The following is a 22,510-nucleotide window of genomic DNA, read 5'->3' as shown; positions in this document are numbered from 1 at the left end:
TGGGACTCTATTCCAAACCGCAGTGAACCACCTATATGCCCTTACAAATATACAGTTGCCTGTACCACAATCCACTGATGGCATCAAATGATAATACCCTGTTTTTTTTTTTTAATGAAACCATACATTTGTACAATTTTACAGTGTATTAAAATGGTAGGGTACAATGGCTAAAAGCACATCTTAAGAAAATTAGTTTTTTCACTTCTCCTATAGTGTATGATTGCAGGGGGATATATATATATATATATATATATATATATATATATATATATATATATATATATACTGTATATATATACTAAAATAGGGTACTGTATCATACACATTATTTACTATTTGATATTTCTATTTAGTTTCTGTTTAAAACCTTGTACGATCTGATATACTATATATGTTTCTCTGTTTCATTCTCTCCCGGAGCTGGTCTGTAATTTATTCTTTGTAATTTATTGATTTGCATTTAAGTAAAAGTAGTTTTAGCAAATGTCAACCACTAAGTATTTTCTTTGAACTTCCATGTTCTCTAATTAACTATTTTTATAGAGTCCTTTTATTTCAGGATGTGGATGATTGTTCTGACATAACTCTTTACACATAGTTCCTCTGAAAAATAAAGAATATAGAAAAATAAAGAATAAAGAATAAAAAAAATAAACTTTTCCTTTTATTGAACATTTTTAAACTAAATGCTAAATAAAAGGAAACACTTAATTTTTTGTCATTTTATGGTTTAATTAAACAAAAATAAGAAATGTTATTTTAAAAAAATAAAAATGTATGTGTTACAAAAGGCATATTTGTTCAATGAAAACTATGAAGGGAACAGAACTGCATTTAAAATGGGCTTCCCATGTAATCTGAAGTACTTCCAGTTTAAGATCAGCCCATTTCCAGATACAAGCTGTGGCTCATTTCAGAGGCTGCATCCTTTCAAAGATGTGAACTTAAAAGGCTTTGTCTTTGTACATGTTACATGCTAGTAATGTTTCTACTTTTTTAAAAGATAGATAGTCTCAGATAGTAATTTGCCTGAAAACAACAGGGTTCACAACCTGTCTAAATATATTCACCTTGGTTCATTTCTGTATATAATAAAACGTATAAACTATCTATAAATTCACATCTTAGATGCCAACATTTAAACCAATTTCAAGTGTTTTGTGTCCAAAAATTTAATCTGGCATTCTCTCAAAAAAAAATCCTATTGTCACCAACGTGCAATGAATCTTAGGATAGTCTGGGCTGTGAATGTTCCATATGCTCCATGGCCTAGGAAACAAAGGGTACATTTCAAGGATCTGAAGGAGCATTTGAATTGGCCGAATGCTGCCTTTGAAGGATGCAACTTCTGAATTGGGACACAGCTACAGATAGAAATAATTTTAAGATTCCTACAGATAGTGATACAGATCTGCTGCAAAAACCTTAGTTACTTTTTATGCTTTAACACCTTAACTTCACATCTGAAATCAATAAAGGCATATCTTATAATTGTTTTTGTAATGGTCTGTCATGCAATACAGTATATCTGGATCCTTTCATTGCTATAAAAATATAGAAAGCAGACTGACTGACAACATCTTACTATTTGATTTGTATTTGCCAGTTGTATTAATTTTCTTTGGTGATGGTCAATTACTACTATGAGTAATTTCCACAATAAAAAAAAAACAAAAAACTTTATGCATAATTTATGTACAGTACATTATATTACATTAGAGATGGCTTCACAATTTTTAACAAGAAAAGTAAACCTAATCTATGCTTGACAAGTAACAACGAGCTTCTAAGTAACTGAAGAAATAACTGAAGGAGTAGAAGGAAATTGGTTAAGAAATGTAAATATAATTGCACTTTTATCTAGAAAAAAATAAATGCAGCTCCCCTGTTTAGTTGTATCTCAGCAACGGGCCAAAGCAGCCAATGAGGCATCTATGTATTTATAGGTCAAAGGATATTTCCCTCAACTGCATCAGACATTTAATGAGCTTCTCACAATGCATTATAGCATTTTTTAGGCTTGAAACATACCTTATGCAACAATGTTACACACTGTAGCATCTAAACTGTGTTAAAATTACATTCTTACTTTTGCTGCAAAAGACACTATAAGTAACTACACTACAGTAAATTCAGATTAACCAAGGCCATGGTGCAGCAACAGTCTGAAAAGAATCAAGTTGTTCAAACTGTCAATATGTTTACAGCTTTAGCTAAATAACTGTTTTGGAGTCTGGTTAGGCAGTTCACTAGAGTTTAAAACAAAGTCTAGGTGAAGTAGGAACTTTTAGTGGAACAGGCCGGAGCTCGTGCTTACCTCTGATGGAGACATTGGCTCCTCCAGACCACAGGGGGCACTGTCTGGAGACGTGGTTGAAGACCTTGTTGTCTTTGTCTCAAGTTGTTCTTGTTTTTCTGACCCTGTCTCTGAGTGGCTTCTTTGTGGTGATATTCTCTTCACCTTTTCCTCATTCTTCTCTGTTTCATCATAATCTTCCTTCAAACTCTTATTTCGCTCCAATATTCTACCTGAGGATTCCTGTTTCTCTTCCTCCTTGAATTCCATAGTCACTATAGACTCCAATTTCTCTTTTTCCATGCGTATGCTTTTCCTTTTCTTTTCTATCTCTTGCTCAATCTCTGATTGTCTCTCTTGCTCTTGTTTCAGCTGTATTTCCATTTGTCTCTGTCTTTCCTGTTTCCTCTCAACCTGGATCTCAATCTCTCGTTGTCTTTCTCTGTCCCTCTCAATTTGTTTCTCCAGCTCTCTTTGTCTCTCTCGCTCTCTCTCTACTTGTCTTTCAATTTCTTTCTGTCGCTCTCTATCTTTCTTCATTTCTCTCGCTATATTTATCTGTCTTACTGCATCACTTGTGTCCATCTTTCTAACTGTTTGCCTTTCACTCGGATTCCCAATGTCCTTCGACTTTCCTTCCCCCTTGTCTCGTTTGCTCTCACGTCTCTCCTTTGGTCTCAGTTTCTCAGTTTCTTTCTCCCTTACCCTGTCCTCTTGCTTGTTGCCCACTTCCCTGATTGACTCAAAATCAGATAACATCACATCCCTCTCGTTGACTTGGCCAACCAGCTCACAGAGTTTGGATCTCAGTTCCTGTTCCAGGGTTTCATTAACAGAGGAGCCCCTGAGCAAAGGGCCCTGAATGCTTAACTCTGGTTTGCTGGCCCCCGGTTGGCTCAGCATTGGTGGGCTAGCGGCACTAGAGTTGTGAGCCACTGTGTTCTGATAGTCAGGTTCAGGGGTCATGGCATCAGAGGTCAAAAGGTCAGGAGGGGTCACAGTGTCTGGAGTCTGGTAATTCAGGGGGACTGGGCTCTCCTGGCTCTGTTGCCGGCGCATCATCATGGCGTTGAGGAGGACAGCACTGTTCTCCTGTTAATGTGATGTGTTAAAGAGAGGGACAGTTGAGAAGAGCAGAGAGGGAGAGAGACAAATATTATTGATGAGAAAAAAATAATAATACAAAATAAAGACTTTACGACCGACATAAAGGAGTTAAAAGATATCCCCACATTGCATGCCAATAAAAGCACAACTCTGTCCTGCACTGCCACCTACTGGAGTATAAACCACATTCAAATTCAAAAATGAATTCTAAACAAGTTTTCTTACTTTTTGTTTTCAATGATTTTAGAATATCTGTCTCTGTTGCTGCTACTCTTGCCAAAATTGTCATTTTCTATTTAGTATCTAAAATAATGACAAATAATGAATAACATACATTCACCTTAAAGTCAATATAATACAAAAGCAGCATGTGTGTTGTTTTTAAAGAATATCATTGGAAATGTATAGAAATTTACATTTACCATGGAAAAAAATGTGTCAATAAGTAACATTTTTAAACAGAGGGGGAGATGACAGTATTTCTCCAGGTGGAAGGAGAAGTGTATTAAATGTTTCCACTAACAGGAAAACTCAATAATTTAAACGTAATGCCTTAAATAACACATGAAGCAAAAAATAATAATAATTACAGCAGGAAATATATTAATATTATAATAATAATATAATATAATAATATTGTAATATTTAAAGTTGATAATAATAATCTAGGCTACATAACAATAATACAATAATCACGTTATGTGGGGTTAAACAATCTTATAATTAAGGTATTCACTTCTAGTTAGTTTTTGCACACCTAACTGAAATATAAGCATATGTTGAGCCTTGATATGCAAGCCGCAGCAAAATGAGATGTCTTTATCATACTTTAAATCTCCAAATCTCAACCACTATATGTGCCAAAATAATCTCATTATGATTTTTTTTGATCAACCAGAAGGCTGTAGTTCTTCTCACCGCCGTGGCAGCGCTGTAAAGCGCATTATGTGCTCGGCTGTGCTCTGGTGTCTCGCGTTTGCTCTTTTTGCGCCTCCGTGATCTTTTAACCTGCTCGCTCTGCTCCTCCCCGTCACTGCTGTCCCCTCCCAGATGGGGGTTAAAGTTCACATCCAGCACCTCTGGCCTCAGTAGAGGCGAAGTGGCACTGTTTGCGGGATGTCTGTAGGGTGGATACAGGTGTGCTTCAGGCGGCCCCTTCTTCTTCTGCGTCATACCATGGGCTGGTCTGCGGGCTCGAGCGGACGGGGCAGGAGACGTCTCCGAGTCTGAGTTCAGAGTCTCCGTGTTGGTGTACTGACCTGAGGAAGGTGAGGTGACGGGTGGGTGTTGGGTGTATGTCCATTCAGGGTCGTGTTGAGAGTCAGTATAGTACGTTTCATCGGAGAGACGTCTGCGAAACTGTAACAGGGCAGCCCCCCAGCCCCCCTGGTCCTCTGGATCTGAATCAGAGCCCATCTCATCATACGCGGACACAACGCCTGATTCTTTCTCCAGCACGCTGAAAACAAGACTCTTGCGCTTGGTCAGCAGACCAGGTCGGGAATGCTGGGAGCTCTGCAGGGCGATCCAGTTACCATCAGGGGATTGCAGGACTGAAGACGCACCTGTGGAGAGAGATATAGACACCTGGACAGACAAATATAGAAGATGTGTGTGTGTGTGTGTGTGTGTGTGTGTGTGTGTGTACCACATATTCAATCACAAAATGAGAAAAAGCCAATTTTCTATGTGGATATAGACACCTGGACAGACAAATATAGAAGATGTGTGTGTGTGTGTGTGTGTGTGTGTGTGTGTACCACATATTCAATCACAAAATGAGAAAAAGCCAATTTTCTATGTGGGGATCATTTTCTAGGTCTCATTTTCGAGTTGAGTAGTAGTTCTAGATGTGTATTTTTTACATACCAACCAGATGTGAAATTATTTTTGCAATTATGTTTGATAGACACTCAAAACAGAATTAAACATGTCACTTTTGTAGACTTAATTTGCACCCAGTCAAAATTCTGTTTTAAAGGGACAGTTCACTCAAAAAGTTTTGGTCAACAATCTTCCATCTCGCAAATAAATCAAGGTTTATTCATGTTCTATATGTACGTTTTGTTCTAATGATGACTACTGTGTGTGTGTGTGTGTGTGTTTTCTTACTTGAGTTGTCCAGGCGGTCAACACTCTTCCACCCAGGAAGTGATGATGCTCTGGACTCCCTCCTGAGTGAAGAGTAGTTCTGGAAAGCGGTCTCTACTTCAGTGCTGTCCGGGACCCCTGGGGCCATGCCCACCTCAGGGCCCTTCTCTGGAGAATCGTCACTTGTCAAAGAGAATGCTGATCTTGACTTCTAAACACGTCCACCAACCCACATGTACAACATTAGTAATTTAAAATTATTGAAACTGTGAACCAATAATTAAATTTTTTTTTTTAAATTATTATATATTATTACTATATACGTTATTGTAAGATTGAAAAAATCAGTTATTTTATTTATTATTACTATATACGTTATTGTAAGATAAAAAAAAATCTGTTATTTTATTTAGGAAGGATGCAATAAATTGACATTTGATTTAGACATTTATAAATGCTACTTTATTTATTTACTTATTTTTTTTTATATATATATTTCAAAAAATTTTGTTCTTTTGAACTTTCTATTTGTCAAACAAAAAAATATATCATGGTTTACACAAAAATATTAAGCAGCACAAATGTTTTCAAAATCGATAATAATAGACATTGTTTGTTGTTTTTAATAAATAATATGCATGGAAATATACAGGTATCTCATTTACAAACAATTCAGTCAATGTCTTTGTGTAGGCAGATGGTTAACTGTCAACTCAACCAGAGGTCCCTGGCTCAAATTTTAGATTTTGCTAATATTTTTTCTGAAGAAAGATAAACATATTTAGTGATGAAAGCCAAAATATTAAATGTCATGGATGAATATTTACAGAGTAATCCGCTTTTTTGTAGAGGAGGGTCAAAATGGCAATTTTCACCTGAGATTCAGAGCCAAATTACAGGGGGCTAAAAATGACCTCAGAAAGATGGCAGCATCATAATGTTACTTTTACACAGAGATTGGTAGGTTTATTAGTAAAATCTGTTGACTTTAGCAATCTTTATAGCATTATGTGCCAATGGTGACCGTTCAAAAATGGGGAAAGAGCATTTTTCAAGTTTTTTCTCCAAAGTTTGCAGGCCTGTAATTCAACAAGTATTACATATATCTTAATGCCCTTTTAGATTTTAGGTCTTAACAAACTTTTCTTTTGATGTCTTCATTTTTAAGGCCCTATATTGTTCAGTTCCAGAGATACTGGAATTTCAATATGGCTCCAGGAGTAAATCGTTAAATTGTGCACACTTTTAAAGGTCAAAAACCAAATGTGGATCAATTTGCAAAAATATGATACTTATTTTCTTTTAAAGAGGAATGTCTAAAGAACAAATAATGTTGAAACTAGAAATGTATCTTGTTTTCTTCTGTCAAAACAACTGCATTGAACATAACTGTCCGAAGGTCACAAATATTATTTTTCCAAAGTTTGCGTGCCTATAACTCAAGTAGTCTTAAAGATATTGCAATGTTATTTTAGATTCTAGTTCTTAATAGACTTTGCTTTTGGAATCTTCATTTTCAAGGCCTTATGTCATTCAGTCCCAAAGTTGGGGGGTCTCAATGAGGCTCCAGATTGTTGAATATTACCCATTTTCAGTGGTCAAAAACCAAATGTTGGTCAATTTGTATACAGCCTATACTCATTTAATTGAAAGAACAATGTCTGAAGAATAAATAATGTTGAAATTAGAATTGTATCTTGTTTTTCGTCTATCAAAACAATATGTATAAAACATACCTGCAGGAGTGCTAAAATACACTGAAATGGACAAGCTGAGGCACATTACCTTTCTTTCAGTAGTCTATTCATAAGATTCTATATTTGAATCAGTTTCAGGGATATTTTGAAGAAGGGATTTTGTTCATTTTAACAGCTTCTGAAGCTACCAAGAGTTTAGATATGCAGTTTTGTAACATGTTTGAAACAAATCCCATGCCTCCTAATGAAAAGTGGCTGCTTTTGCTACACATTGCATTCACATAAATGTTCCTTATCTTGAATAATTATTAGACTTTCTTTTTCTTTTTTATTGTTATATAAGGTGAAGCTTCATCAGATTAAGTAGTATCTACTGCTAAAGGGCATATTTGGCAGAATCACTGATAGTAGGCTAACTGAAACATTTAAGATCTCTCACACTTGGAATAATTAACACTGGGTAATTCTAAACCCGAGGAAAACGGGACCCTAAGTAATAATATTTCACATTTCACACTGTTCATACTTTACATAGAGTTAACAATTAATCCTGGTTATTCATAATCTGACGAATTCTTCAGATATTCTGCTTTAAATACAACTAGATAAAAAAGTTTGCCAAGACAAACTTTAGGTTGGCTTGAGAAAGCCTAGCCTAAAAGTTTAAAGCAGCTGTAAAAGCTTGAGGTTTGAAAATTTAAATAAATTAGAAAATTAGCATGTTGCTAGCATGATTAGCATGTTGCTAATCATGTTTCTAGCATGATTAGGGTCAAAAACCAAATGTTGGTCAATTTGTATACAGCCTATACTCATTTAATTGAAAGAACAATGTCTGAAGAATAAATAATGTTGAAATTAGAATTGTATCTTGTTTTTCGTCTATCAAAACAATATGTATAAAACATACCTGCAGGAGTGCTAAAATACACTGAAATGGACAAGCTGAGGCACATTACCTTTCTTTCAGTAGTCTATTCATAAGATTCTATATTTGAATCAGTTTCAGGGATATTTTGAAGAAGGGAGTTTGTTCATTTTAACAGCTTCTGAAGCTACCAAGAGTTTAGATATGCAGTTTTGTAACATGTTTGAAACAAATCCCATGCCTCCTAGTGAAAAGTGGCTGCTTTTGCTACACATTGCATTCACATAAATGTTCCTCATCTTGAATAATTATTAGACTTTCTTTTTCTTTTTTATTGTTATATAAGGTGAAGCTTCATCAGATTAAGTAGTATCTACCGCTAAAGGGCATATTTGGCAGAATCACTGATAGTAGGCTAACTGAAACATTTAAGATCTCTCACACTTGGAATAATTAACACTGGGTAATTCTAAACCCGAGGAAAACGGGACCCTAAGTAATAATATTTCACATTTCACACTGTTCATACTTTACATAGAGTTAACAATTAATCCTGGTTATTCATAATCTGACGAATTCTTCAGATATTCTGCTTTAAATACAACTAGATAAAAAAGTTTGCCAAGACAAACTTTAGGTTGGCTTGAGAAAGCCTAGCCTAAAAGTTTAAAGCAGCTGTAAAAGCTTGAGGTTTGAAAATTTAAGTAAATTAGAAAATTAGCATGTTGCTAGCATGATTAGCATGCTGCTAATCATGTTTCTAGCATGATTAACATGTTGTTGACATTATTAGCAAGTTGTTGATTAGCATGCAGTTAATCGTCGCCGGCCAACGAGTTGGTGTTTTTTCAATGTATGCTTCAGATACGAGTCACGACGAGGCGTTCCCCATAGCGACCCCTAGAGGACGCAGTGTCTCGTTCCCTACTCAGGGAACCATGGTTACATAAGTAACCCGAGACGTTTTCTGACATGGTTTTCTACTGATATTTTTTCTTTATTATATCACTGAATGTTACCAAAGACATATCATAGAGAGCAAGTCATGACTAAAAGGAGATCACATGATCACTGACTTCACTGGTAGCTGGCTCTCAGCGAAAACGAAAGACTTCCGGTTGCTTTGTCAAGACAAATTGCTGTCAATGCGAGAATCAGTAGCTTTGAGCTTGTGATGCTTTGGTGTGAAACTTGATCTAGGAGTTCCCAGCTGTGTTGAGTGCAATATACTGGGAGGGAAAACACTGAAAGGGACTTTATTCTAGAGGGAAACGGATGAAAGCTTTGAGGATACCTTGTTGAATGATCAGCAAAAAAAAAAAAGGAAAAGAGGTTCAGAACAGGCAAAACAGTCAAATAAATTTGTATGATTCCTGTTCCAACACTTGGCGTCTCCAAACACAATGTTCTATGAACATTGTTCTATGAACATTTAGAGACCGCATTTTGTTAATATAGGGTGACCATACGTGCCATTTTTCCCAGACGCGTCCTGGCCAGGATTTCTTTATTGCTTAAAATATCTAGGTTTTGGCTTTGTTTGCGTGTGCAGAGCGATCGGTGTATGACATCAAAGTACCATACAGACGGTTCGTTATGCGTTCAAAATGCTCTCGAGGTACTTTGATGTCAAACACTGATGGGTCTGAGCCACGTTGCTCTAAAGTTGAACACACCTAATTTGTACGCATAAATTCCATCGCTTTGACCGTAGATCCCACCTTCTCACACACCATGATTGGTCCATTATGTACAATGCCTGCATGTTATTGTCACACACATATATACATGTATAGCATGTTGTTACCTTGTTACCTAATAAGTATCAGCTGTACACAAAGTGACCAACATTTGGTTTTCAAGCGCAGAAATTGGGTAATATTCAACAATATGAAGCTTCACTGAGATCCCCCTATCTTTGGGACTGAATGATGTAGGGCCTTGAAAATTAAGATTCCAAAAGTAAAGTTTATTAAGAACTAGAATCTAAAATCATATTACGATATCTTTAATACTACTTGAGTTATATGCACGCAAACTTGGGAAAAATAGTATTTATGGCACTCGGACAGTTATGTTCAATTCAGTTGTTTTGATAGAAGGAAACGAGGTACATCTCTAGTTTCAACATTATTTGTTCTTCAGACATTTCTCTTTAAAACAAAATAAGTATCATATTTTTGCAAATTGACCCACATTTGGTTTTTGACCACTGAAAATGTGTACAATTTAACGATTTACCCCAGGAGCCATATTGAGATCCCAATATCTTTGGAACCAAACCATATAGGGCCTTAAAAATTAAGATACAAAAAGAAAAGTTTGTGAAGACCCAAAACCTAAAAGGACATTAAGATATATTTGATACTTGTTGAGTTACAGGCCTGCAAACTTTGGAGAAAAAACTTAAAAAGTGCTCTTTCCCCATTTTTGAACGGTCACCATTGGCACATAATGCAACAATGATTGCTAAAGTCAACAGATTTATTTGATGTAGGGCCTTGAAAATTAAGATTCCAAAAGTAAAGTTTATTAAGAACTAGAATCTAAAATCATATTACGATATCTTTAATACTACTTGAGTTATATGCACGCAAACTTGGGAAAAATAGTATTTATGGCACTCGGACAGTTATGTTCAATTCAGTTGTTTTGATAGAAGGAAACGAGGTACATCTCTAGTTTCAACATTATTTGTTCTTCAGACATTTCTCTTTAAAACAAAATAAGTATCATATTTTTGCAAATTGACCCACATTTGGTTTTTGACCACTGAAAATGTGTACAATTTAATGATTTACCCCAGGAGCCATATTGAGGTCCCAATATCTTTGGAACCAAACCATATAGGGCCTTAAAAATTAAGATACAAAAAGAAAAGTTTGTGAAGACCCAAAACCTAAAAGGACATTAAGATATATTTGATACTTGTTGAGTTACAGGCCTGCAAACTATGGAGAAAAAACTTAAAAAGTGCTCTTTCCCCATTTTTGAACGGTCACCATTGGCACATAATGCAACAATGATTGCTAAAGTCAACAGATTTATTTTACTAATAGACCTACCAATCTCTGTGTAAAAGTAACATTATGAATTTTTAACCCCCTGTAATTTGGCTCTGAATTTCAGGTGAAAGTTACCATTTTGACCCCCTCTACAAAAAAGCGGATTGCTCAGTAAATATTCATCTATGACATTTAATATTTTGGCTTTCGTCACTATACATGCTGAACTTTCTTCAGAAAAATATGAGCAAAATCAAAAATTTGAGTCTGGAAAGTTGCGCCACGGAATGACCTTATAGTAGTTTACAATAGTGTGCATATTGAGTTACTCAAAAATAGTAATTACCTGTAGTAATTATGTGATAATCATTATGTTATAATTTACACATGTCTGACAGTTTTCTGCACAAACTGTTCTTTTATGCACAATTTGCATTTGGTTGTAGTTAAAAGTTTGTAGCTGTAGGAACCAAGCAAGTTGCATTAAATGAGTTTCACCAGTAGGGGGTGCTAGAGAATTGCATTTATACCTTACTGACTTACTGTGATTTCCCATTAGACATTTTTATAATGCAGCTATACTGAATATCACTAAAATGTGTGTGATTATTGACAAATAAGCTTTTATCAGTATTCTTCTCTCTTGTAGTACAGCCATTGCTTTTCATAGATTCCGGCATTATTTTTAACACTATGTTTCCGCATGCTACAGCAGAAGAAATTGTGTATGTTACAAATGAGGTCAGGAATATCAAATAAGCACTGCAAAACACATAAATATTGTATTTTAGGTGCATGTTATGGTAGCTTTAACATGCTCTTACCCACAGCGGATAGGAGCTGGTACTGTCGGTCTGTGCTACTGCGCCGTGCTGAGAGGTGGAGTGTGAATGCTGCGTTGTGTGTGTGTTTTGTGTTGAGGTAGGGGAAGGAAACTCACTACTCTGAGGCCATACAAACTCATACTCAGCCTGAATCTCAGACCGTTTTCCCCTCTGAATGATCTACAGAGAAAGACATGAAAAAAGAAGATAAACAGACAGCTGGGTAAGAGTTGCATCATGATTCCCAACCGCACTACACTTTACTTTATACTTTAAGCGATGCCATAGAAGAACCATTTTTGGTTCCACAAAGAACCATTCAGTCAAAGGTTCTTTAAAGAACCATCTTTCTTGAGTTTTTGTAATCTGAAGAACCTTATTTCGCCACAAAGAACCTTTTGTGAAACAGAAAGGTTCTTCAGATGTTAAAGGTTCTTTATGGAACCATTTAGACAAAAAGGTTCTTCTATGGCATCGAGAAGCACCTTTATTTTTAAGAGTGTATATGGAATTCATATCCAAACTATATGGTGTAGTATGCAAGATTATGACTAATGTGTCTCAAACCATACCATTGTGCATTGAAAATAGCATGCCGAATGTCTACAGATGGATTATCAAAGCTTTTGAGCTAATTTTCATAATTTTTTTGTGCTACAGTGGAGGTTGTGACAAGATAACGTTGACGTGTCAAGGAATTTGAGTTATACTGCCACAAGATATTGAAATGTATGAACTCATGAGCAAATTACTCACTAGATAATTCTCATCACCTAAGAATTACATGAGTGACTCTCCAGTCAAGAACATAACCAGTACATATCTCACCACAATAAGAAACAAATTGGAAATTGTATTTTACTTACTGAAAATAAAGCCTATTTTTAATTCTATTAAGATGTTTTTTGCAGTTTTAAAATGCCAAGTCGTATTCTCATTAAATAAATGTAAAGTAAACCAGTGGTATACATTATTTAAATTGCAATCATGGTAGTATGTTTGTATTGCCTATATATAAAAACATCACTGTATGAAATTAATGTAACCCTAAGTTTCTTCTCCTTATTTTCTTATTTCTTTAAAATTCTTAAAATGCCCCTATTATGGATTTTTGAAAATTACCTTTCATGCAGTGCGTAACACAGCTCTAAGTGAATGAAAACATCCTGCAAAATTTTTAATTTGAAAGTGCACCATGTATAAAGTTATTGTCTCTCAAAAGAAAGAGTCGACTCTGAATTATTGAGATGAGTCGTTTTTAAAACGAATCCCAAGCCGTTCAAGTACAGCAGTGATTACAGCAATTGACCAACACTCATAATCAAGAGTCATTATTCCTCATGCCAACAGGTAACTCAATATAACACAGGACATATTGCCAAATTTCCCTGTGTGTCTGTATCTGTAGAGAAGGAGTTTTAAGTTTAGAGTTATCAAAGGGAATGTTTAAATAAAGTCTTCTGTTGTCAGGCCTGATGCAAGTTCTGCGCGCATTGAAAGGCACACAAACGGTTTATATTCAGTAAATCTGACTGAATCCAGATGCTTTGAGCGGTTACAGATAGGCTTTTGAGTTTCATGTAGACTAATTACCTTGTACTATATTGTTCACGAGTTTAGGGTCAGTAACTTTTTTTAAAAGAAATAATACTTTTATTCAGCAAGGATAAGTTGATCAAAAGTGACAGTAAATACATTTAAATGTTACAAAATATTACTAATTCAAATACATGTCGTGCTTTTAGAACTTTCTATTTCTTGGAATAGAATCTTGGAAAAACATGTATCATTATTCTACAAAAATATTAATCTGCACAACTGATTTCAACATTGATAACAATAATACATATTTCTTAATCAGCAATATCAGAATGATTTCTGAAGGATCATGTGACACTAAAAACTGGAGTAATGGCTGCTAAAAATTAAGCTTTGCCATCACAGAAATAAATAGTTTTGAAATATATTTTTTTATCTTAATATTTCATAATATTACTGCTTTTACTGTATTTTTAATCAAATAAAAGCAGCCTTGGAGAGCATAAGAGACTTTATTATAAAAAACATTAAAGAATCTTACCGACCCCAAACTTTTGAACAGTATTGTAAATGTGATGATCCACCTATCAGGTAAATAAGATATAGAAATGACCAAGTCTCAATTGCCCATTTTTGATAATAATTGTATTATTTATGGCTGTTTAAAAAAAAAAAATAATAAAAAATCTCAATAAATTGCCAAATTTATTGGCAATCTCAATTTATTACTTTTGTCACTTAATGCTTGTTGCTGCTGCATTTCGAGTTGAACAGGGTTTCAACAGACATGAACAAGTTCAATTTAACACTTAAGACCTTTTTAATACCACATATAAAATTTAAGTCCTAAACCTGTAATGGAAATACACATTATATTACATACATATATGTAATATAGGATTTTATATTGATTTTTCCATACATTTCTGCCCTATGTACATTAACTGACAGTCACCACTAAATATTGTAGAAACTTAATTTGCTGTAAAGTTGCTTTGCAATGATTTGTATTGTGAAAAGCGCTGTACAAATAAACTTGAATTGAATTGAATTAATATTTAATGTTTAACATAAAAAGAAAACAAAATATCATCACTGTAATAAATTATATTTATTACTAATATATATAGTGAACTTTTCATGTCAGAAGACAATATTCCATGCAAAATATCCCCACAAAAGTACTGCATCACCAAGATTTTTGGTGGTGCAAACAATTTTTTCTGAAGCAATATTTTCAACTGTGTTCTATCAGCTTTTACATACTTAAATCTGCATATTTTTATTTACTTTTACAAAGGCCTATTTTTACAAATGCATAAATAATGTTTTGATATATTAAACATAAAACGTTAAATACTGATTTGAATTTATTTAAATAATAAAAAGGTACTTTAAATGTGAAATTAAAACCACCAGTAGGTGGCATCATGTCCCTGTTAATAAGTGATTCACTGCGATTGAACCAAATCATTTAAATGTTTGATTCATTCAGGAACGAAACACCGTCATGTTGCTCAGAGACGCAAAACAGCGCTTTGCTTTGTTATGAATTATTTTTGTTGGTGAAATCTAAAACAGGCAATATGGTGTCTGAAATGTAAGTCTCTTAATTAACGTCTAGTTTATTGAATTGTTGTAAAAAAATCAATATCACATTTGTAATCATGGTAATTTTTGGAGAAAAAACTGACTCTTCATGTGAAATTGATTAACTATATGAAGTGGTATAAATATATACATTTTCTGCTCCCATGTCTTGAATTTGTGATCATTCTGAATGCATTTTAATAGACCGAATCATGCAGTGAAACAGCACACTGTAAATGCGCACGCGTACCAGACTTCACCTAATATGTGCACTCTGAATGTGTTTTGAATGTTTTTTTGCGTCGTGAGAATATTCACGCTCATTTGTTCTGAAGTCTCTCACAAAGAGACAAACAGAGCGAGCCTCAAACAGCGGGACCTTGATACCAGAAATACATTATCCATGATCAATCGCCATTTACATTGAATGTAGGCTAATAAAATTAGAAGAAACATTCTCGCATTTCAATGCTAAGCTGGTTATTTATTTATTTTATTTTTTTTGTCACTTATGTTTTAATCAGGCCAAATTTTCCGGTCGGGCAAGCAAAAAAAATAATAGCTAGAAGGCTGATCAGCTGTAGCTCGACCTATATTATTATTAATATTATTATTATTATTATTATTGAGAACATTAAGAAGGTAGTTCGACCTGTATTCTGCTTCTGCGATTATCTTTGATGATGCAGTAACTTACCGCGGGGGAGAAAAAAATCTTAGGTCTGTCCAATGATTGTACAGTCATTAGGTCCGTCAGACTTAAGATATTTTAGCGATAATGTGACCAAAAATATTTAAGACCTATCGAATCTGAATTTAAGACATTAAGACTTTTTAAGGCCTTTTATTAGGAAAACCTTATTTAAGACTTTTTAACGACCCACGGACACCGGACACCCTGGTTGAAGCTCCGTCAAGTTAATTTTTTATCGTCTATTTTTCAATCTTAAAAAGAAGGTAGTTCGACCTGTATTCTGCTTCTGCGATTATCTTTGATGATGCAGTAACTTACCGCGGGGGAGAAAAAAATCTTAGGTCTGTCCAATGATTGTACAGTCATTAGGTCCGTCAGACTTAAGATATTTTAGCGATAATGTGACCAAAAATATTTAAGACCTATCGAATCTGAATTTAAGACATTTTAAGACTTTTTAAGGCCTTTTATTAGGAAAACCTTATTTAAGACTTTTTAACGACCCACGGACACCGGATACCCTGGTTGAAGCTCCGTCAAGTTAATTTTTTATCGTCTATTTTTCAATCTTAAAATCAATTTTATACACCATAATTTTCGTTTCTATAATGTGTGAATATACCCCCCATTGTATTTTACAACAAAAACAATCGGAGCACCTTGTTATCACTAGGGTAACACTTTAGAATAATGGTCCGTTGTTAACAAGTAACTATGCAGGAAGTAATAGGTAGTACTACATTAACACTTAACTTAATACTATTAACTAATAGAGAAGCAAGATTAACTAAGCAGTAAGTAGTAGCAAATTTAGGTATATAAATTATATATAATTTGATAATTATTAAATAAAAATATCCTCATTGAGAACTACTTGTGAACTATGACCAGTTAATAAAGAATAACCAATTAATTACTAATCACAACAGTAACGTCTTAAAAGTGAACAATTGGGTTCTTTGTGGAAACTAATTTATGATATCCCCCAAATAAGTCGGCTACATTTTAAAATTGTGACTACTACTCTTACCAGAGGATAGATGTTCAAACTTAAAAATAGAATAATAATAAAATGAAAAATCACTTAAAAATGTGAATAATTAAGAAGTGATGCTGACAAGCTCATGATTGAAGTAGTTCACAATTATGATCTCTGCTTCGTGTCAGTTCAGTATCAATGTATCCCACTCCAAAATACCTACTGGTAAAATATCACTAGTGCTTCACACAAATGTATGAATGTACAGTATGTCAGATATAAAATATGTTAAATAAATTATTAATTTACTTGTGAGTAATTACTGAGGAGTTAACGTGTTTTTCACTTTAAAATAATGGTCCAGATCACTAGTAGTTCCTTAGTAGCACTTTAGCTTTAAAGTGAAAAATGCATTAGCCTCTCACTAATTACTCAAGCGTTACCTTGTGAGCCTGCAGGAACTACTAGTGATCTGGACCATTATTTTAAAGTGAAAAGCATCTTAACCACTCAGTAATTACTAATGAGTAATTTAATAAGTTATTTAACATATTTTATATCTGACACATACATTTGTGTGAGGCACTAGTGATATTTTACCAGACACTGTAATCTGGAATATGCGGTTTTGTGCTTAACACAATATAAATGCAGTCGATGACTTCATTAAGGATGTGAATTGTTTTTGTCAAGAGAACATCATTATTTATATTCAAGAAAAGTCCTCCCCAGCCTACTGTCACTAAAGGTATAGGTCTTTTGGAGTCGGAGACATACTGAACTGACACAAACTAGAGCCCATAATTGTGAACTAATTCAATCACTTCCTAATTATTACAATTTTTAAATGAATTTTTTTTAATTATTATTTTATGTTTTTGTTTGAAATAAACAGAGAACATCCATCCTTTGGTAAGAGTAGTAGTCACAATTTCAACCTGTAGCCGACTTATTTGGGGGATATCATATTCATAAATTAGTTTCCACAAAGAACCCAATTGTTCACTTTTAAGACGTTACTGTTGTGATTAGTAATTAATTGGTTATTCTTTATTAATTGGTCTTAGTTCTCATGTAGTTCTCAATGAGGATATATTTCTTTTTAGTAATTATAAAATATCTAATAAGTAACTACCTTTGTCCTAAATTTGCTACTACTTACTGCTTAGTTAATCTTGCTTCTCTATTAGTTAATAGTATTAAGTTAAGTGTTAATGTAGTACTACCTATTACTTCCTGCATAGTTACTTGTTAACAACGGACCATTATTCTAAAGTGTTACCATCACTAGTTTTATTTTTATTTGCTGAGTCCGCTACTAGCTTATAGCGTTAGCATCGCTAATGCGGTTGCCGCTAATTTTGTTTATATTGCTTAAACTCCATTCTTTTACTTACTGTTACTTGCTTTAACCTTTTAGGCGCCAGGGATTTTTGGAAAAATGCTGGATTTTGACATCAAGATTTCAAAAGCTTGTGGCTTGAAAGGGCTTAAAGATAGAGATCTACTGTAAATTAGAAAAATGTTGGGCATGACCGAAAGTTTATGTGGGGTGTAAATATACTCGTCTAATTAGCATATTATGATGTCATTAGGGGGCGGCCATCTTGAATTTCATAATATTCAGGAAATAGTAGATATTGAATTGATGTTTGAACTTATTTGCATGTTTTTTTTGGTCTTTTTATCCTCATTCCAAATGATCAAAAAAGAGGAAACCAACAATAAAACAGGAGAAAGTACTAAATTATTACTATATTACTATACTAGTAAAACACATGTTAACAGTAGCCTACTTTTTGATCAGTTCATCAGTAATATTCAGGAAATAATAAATATTGAATGGATGTTTGAAATTATTTGCATGCTTTTTTGTCTTTTTATCCTCATTCCAAATGATCAGGAAAAGAGGAAATCAACAGTAAAACAGGAGAAAGTAGTAAATTATTACTATATTACTGTGCCATAGTAAAATGCATGTGCCCATTTTTTTGATCAGTTGACCAGCTATCTGCCCAATCAGGTATCTAGGTGACACAGTTTATAGTTCTTGAGAGTATGGTATCTCTCATTGCATGGCACAGCGCACAGACCTACCCCACACTGACTGCACCGTGTACCGCGGCCACTCCCACCTCTTTGGGGAACTGGATCCAGAGCCCTCTGACTGGATCCAAAGAGCGAGTGCTACTTCCAGCCCTATTTCTCCTACCCCTGCTGCCTCTACCTCTAGCAACAGCTCTCCTATGGACACAACGACCACATCCACTGCTGCCACCCCCATCCCCGTTGGGCAAAGAGTCAAAATGATCACTTGTTTGTGCTTCGTGAACACTCTCACCTTGCACGGCGGCACCATTGCGCTGCAAAGATGTACCGGGAGAAGCGCGATTATTACACGACCGATCGTCATTTCCAAAAGGCAAATATTCCCCTTCAGAGTCAGACGAGCGATCGTCATTTCCAAAAGGCAAATATTCCCCTTCAGAGTCAGAATCGGCGAATAACATTTGCAACACATCCTCACGGTATAACTTTTATTAGCCATTTGGCAATTTTTTCTCACAACTCTCACAATTTACTCGCACACTATGAACTGAACTGCTTCCGCATCAATGACACGATAGCTCACTTGCTCTGCTATGAATAGGAAGGTGACGTAATTTTGGTCTAGAATCGAAGTACTACATGTCTGGCTTCTAGTGGTAGGGAATACAAATGAGATATTACACCATATTAGGAACTACAGTCTATTTGATTAAGTATGATGTCTTGTTGCAATTTTACGACTTTGTCGCTTAGAGGGTTAAATGATGGATTTGTGTCTACCTTTGAGTGTAGGTGAGGACGCGTTCGAGCTGCACTCGGTGCATCTCAAGCTGGAGGCCGTGGAGAAGCAGATCCGTGACCTGGTGGAGAAGCCTAAAAGCCTTGGAAGCTACTCCACCAAGCTACTGTTATAAGCATGAGCCCCGTCAGACTGGTCGTGGCGGCGGTGTTGCAACAATATATAGTGATATTCTCAATGTTATTCAGAAAACAGGATACAGGTTTAACTCATTCGAAATACTTCTACTTAATGTTACACTGTCAGATATGCAAAAGAAATCTCTCCTATCTCTTGCTCTGGCTACTGTGTATAGACCGCCAGGGCCGTATAAAAATGTCCTAAAAGAATTTGCAGACCTTTTGGTTAATGTTGATAAAGCACTAATTGTCGAAGACTTTAACATTCATGTTGATAATATAAATGATGCGTTAGGACTTGCATTTACATACTTAATGAACTCTTTTGAAGTCAAGCAAAACATAACCAGACCCTCTAATCGTTTTAATCATACACTAGATTTAATTATATCACATGGAATTTATCTTAATGATCTATATATAGTACCTCAAAGTGATGATGTTACTGATCACTACATTGTATCGTGCATGCTGCCTATTACCGATATTAACTACACTGAACAAAATTATAAACGCAACACTTTTGTTTTTGCCCCCATTTTTCATGAGCTGAACTCAAAGATCTAAGACTTTTTCTATGAACACAAAAGGCCTATTTCTCTCAAATATTGTTCACAAATCTGTCTAAATCTGCGTTAGTGAGCACTTCTCCTTTGCCGAGATAATCCATCCACCTCACAGGTGTGGCATATCAAGATGCTGATTAGACAGCATGATTATTGCACAGGTGTGCCTTAGGCTGGCCACAATAAAAGGCCACTCTAAAATGTGCAGTTTTATCACACAGCACAATGCCACAGATGTCGCAAGTTTTGAGGGATCTTTTGAGGGAAGTTGTGCAATTGGAATGCTGACTGCAGGAATGTCCACCAGGCTAATCAGCATCTTGATATGCCACACCTGTGAGGTGGATGGATTATCTCGGCAAAGGAGAAGTGCTCACTAACACAGATTTAGACATATTTGTGAACAATATTTGAGAGAAATAGGCCTTTTGTGTACATAGAAAAAGTCTTAGATCTTTGAGTTCAGCTTATGAAAAATGGGGGCAAAAACAAAAGTGTTGCGTTTATAATTTTGTTCAGTGTATATGGCTCTGCGTTATCAACCAGGTAGAACTATTGTTCCAACAACCAAAGATAGATTCACAAATAAACTGCCTAATTTATCTCAACTTCTCTCTGTACCAAATATGTTACAAAAACAGCATTCTTCCACCTTAGAAACATTGCCAAGTTACGGAGCATGCTACCTGTTTCTGATGCAGAAAAGCTGGTTCATTCATTCATGACCTTTAGACTGGACTATTGTAATGCACTGCTAGGTGGTTGTCTTGCATCTTCAATAAACAAGCTACAGGTAGTACAAAATGCAGCTGCTAGAGTCCTTACCAGGTCAAGAAAATATGATCATATTACCCTAATTTTACATTCTCTGCACTGGCTACCTATTAAGTTCTTTATCAGTTACAAAATATTACTACTTACTTTTAAGGCCCTAAATGGTTTAGCTCCTGCGTACCTAACTAGTTTTCTACCACGCTACAATCATCCCACTCCCTAAGGTTACAAAACTCTGAACTCTTGGTAGTTCCTAGGATTGCAAAGTCCACTAAAGGAGGTAGAGCTTTTTCACATTTGGCTCCCAAACTCTGGAATAGCTTTCCTGATAACGTTCAGGGTTCAGACACACTCTCTCTGTTTAAATCTAGACTAAAGACACATCTCTTTAGCCAAGCATTCACATAATGTATCTCATAACCTTGTACTTCAGTTACATCTGATCAAATGCACATTTTCATTCTATTGCTTGGGTTGAACACATCTTTTTTTGCTTAGTTGGAACAGCAGCTATGCTAATTTTTCTCTATTACCTTCTCCGTTTCTGCCACAGGAATGGCATCTTGTGGTAACTAGGAATTACACAAGCTTCAGTCTGGATCCAGCCCTTACAAAGACCTGAGATGACCGAACACCTGAGAAGAGATGATGCCAACCCCCCAGAGGACCTCAGATGATGCCAACCCTCAGACAACATACAAAACTACCAAATTTTGCTATAATGGACATCAACTTGAGATAGTCACCACTGATAAGCTATTACTAAATATAATGTAGAATCTTTAATTTTCTGTAAAGCTGCTTTGCAACGATTTGCATCATGAAAAGCACTATACAAATAAATCTGAATTGAATTGAATATATTAACCCAGGAATACAGAGATTAAGGACTAAATCAAGGTACTGAAAGCTTTACGTTGGAGTGGGTTTGAGAACCTGGCAGATTTAAAGTTATTTTATGGGTCTGAAATGTGAAAACACATGTGTAGAGAGCAGAAGTATATTGATTTTTCATGTTACCTTCACTCTGCCTGTAGAGCGTGGAGTCACTGCCATCACAAACACTGCCATTATCATTACTGCCTTCTTGAGCACTCACCTCTAAAAAAAAACAAAAGAGATAGACATAAATCAAAGGAATCAAAACATTCCAGACAAAATTGTGCTTGTCTGGAAATGTCTGGTTATATGTTTTACTATAAATTAAACTTAACATAATTTTGGTTGACAAAACTGATGAGAAATTTTCATAGAAACAGGAATAAAATTTAGCAACATACTCAAAACACACACAAGCTAATCAAGCTAAATGAGCACAAAATACAAAAAGAAAATGTACTTAATATATGAATCCTCAAGGAAACTTTTGTCAGATAAATTTGACTTCTAAAGACAGTTTTGTTCACAAATAATCGCTAAGCAAACCCAGTGGCTCATTCAACTGCAAACATACAGTACACTTAATAAAATAAAATAAATGTAGAAACCCTGTAGTCTGTGTGACTAAACA

At 35.1% G+C, this 22,510-nt stretch overlaps 1 protein-coding gene across 1 annotated transcript in view; it reads right to left on the bottom strand.

Annotated features, from left to right (window-relative positions):
• Nucleotides 1–2,261: 2,261 nt before the first annotated feature.
• The window catches only part of LOC107554717 (rab effector MyRIP-like), a 186,604-nt gene continuing 166,355 nt past the window's right edge, over nt 2,262–22,510 (bottom strand). The window contains exons 5-10 of the mRNA XM_016237314.1: nt 22,021–22,101; nt 19,574–19,602; nt 11,892–12,071; nt 5,519–5,708; nt 4,325–4,971; nt 2,262–3,391 (exon numbers count right to left, since the gene is read on the bottom strand). Coding sequence (XP_016092800.1) covers nt 2,291–3,391; nt 4,325–4,971; nt 5,519–5,708; nt 11,892–12,071; nt 19,574–19,602; nt 22,021–22,101 — 2,228 coding nt within the window. The 3' untranslated portion in view covers nt 2,262–2,290. The remainder of the gene's footprint in view (nt 3,392–4,324; nt 4,972–5,518; nt 5,709–11,891; nt 12,072–19,573; nt 19,603–22,020; nt 22,102–22,510) is intronic.

The sequence above is a fragment of the Sinocyclocheilus grahami genome, unplaced genomic scaffold (genome assembly GCF_001515645.1).
Source record: "Sinocyclocheilus grahami isolate Dianchi unplaced genomic scaffold, SAMN03320097.WGS_v1.1 scaffold511.1, whole genome shotgun sequence".
In the NCBI taxonomy this organism is placed as follows: domain Eukaryota; kingdom Metazoa; phylum Chordata; class Actinopteri; order Cypriniformes; family Cyprinidae; genus Sinocyclocheilus; species Sinocyclocheilus grahami.
This window is presented reverse-complemented; position numbering and strand designations above follow the sequence as displayed.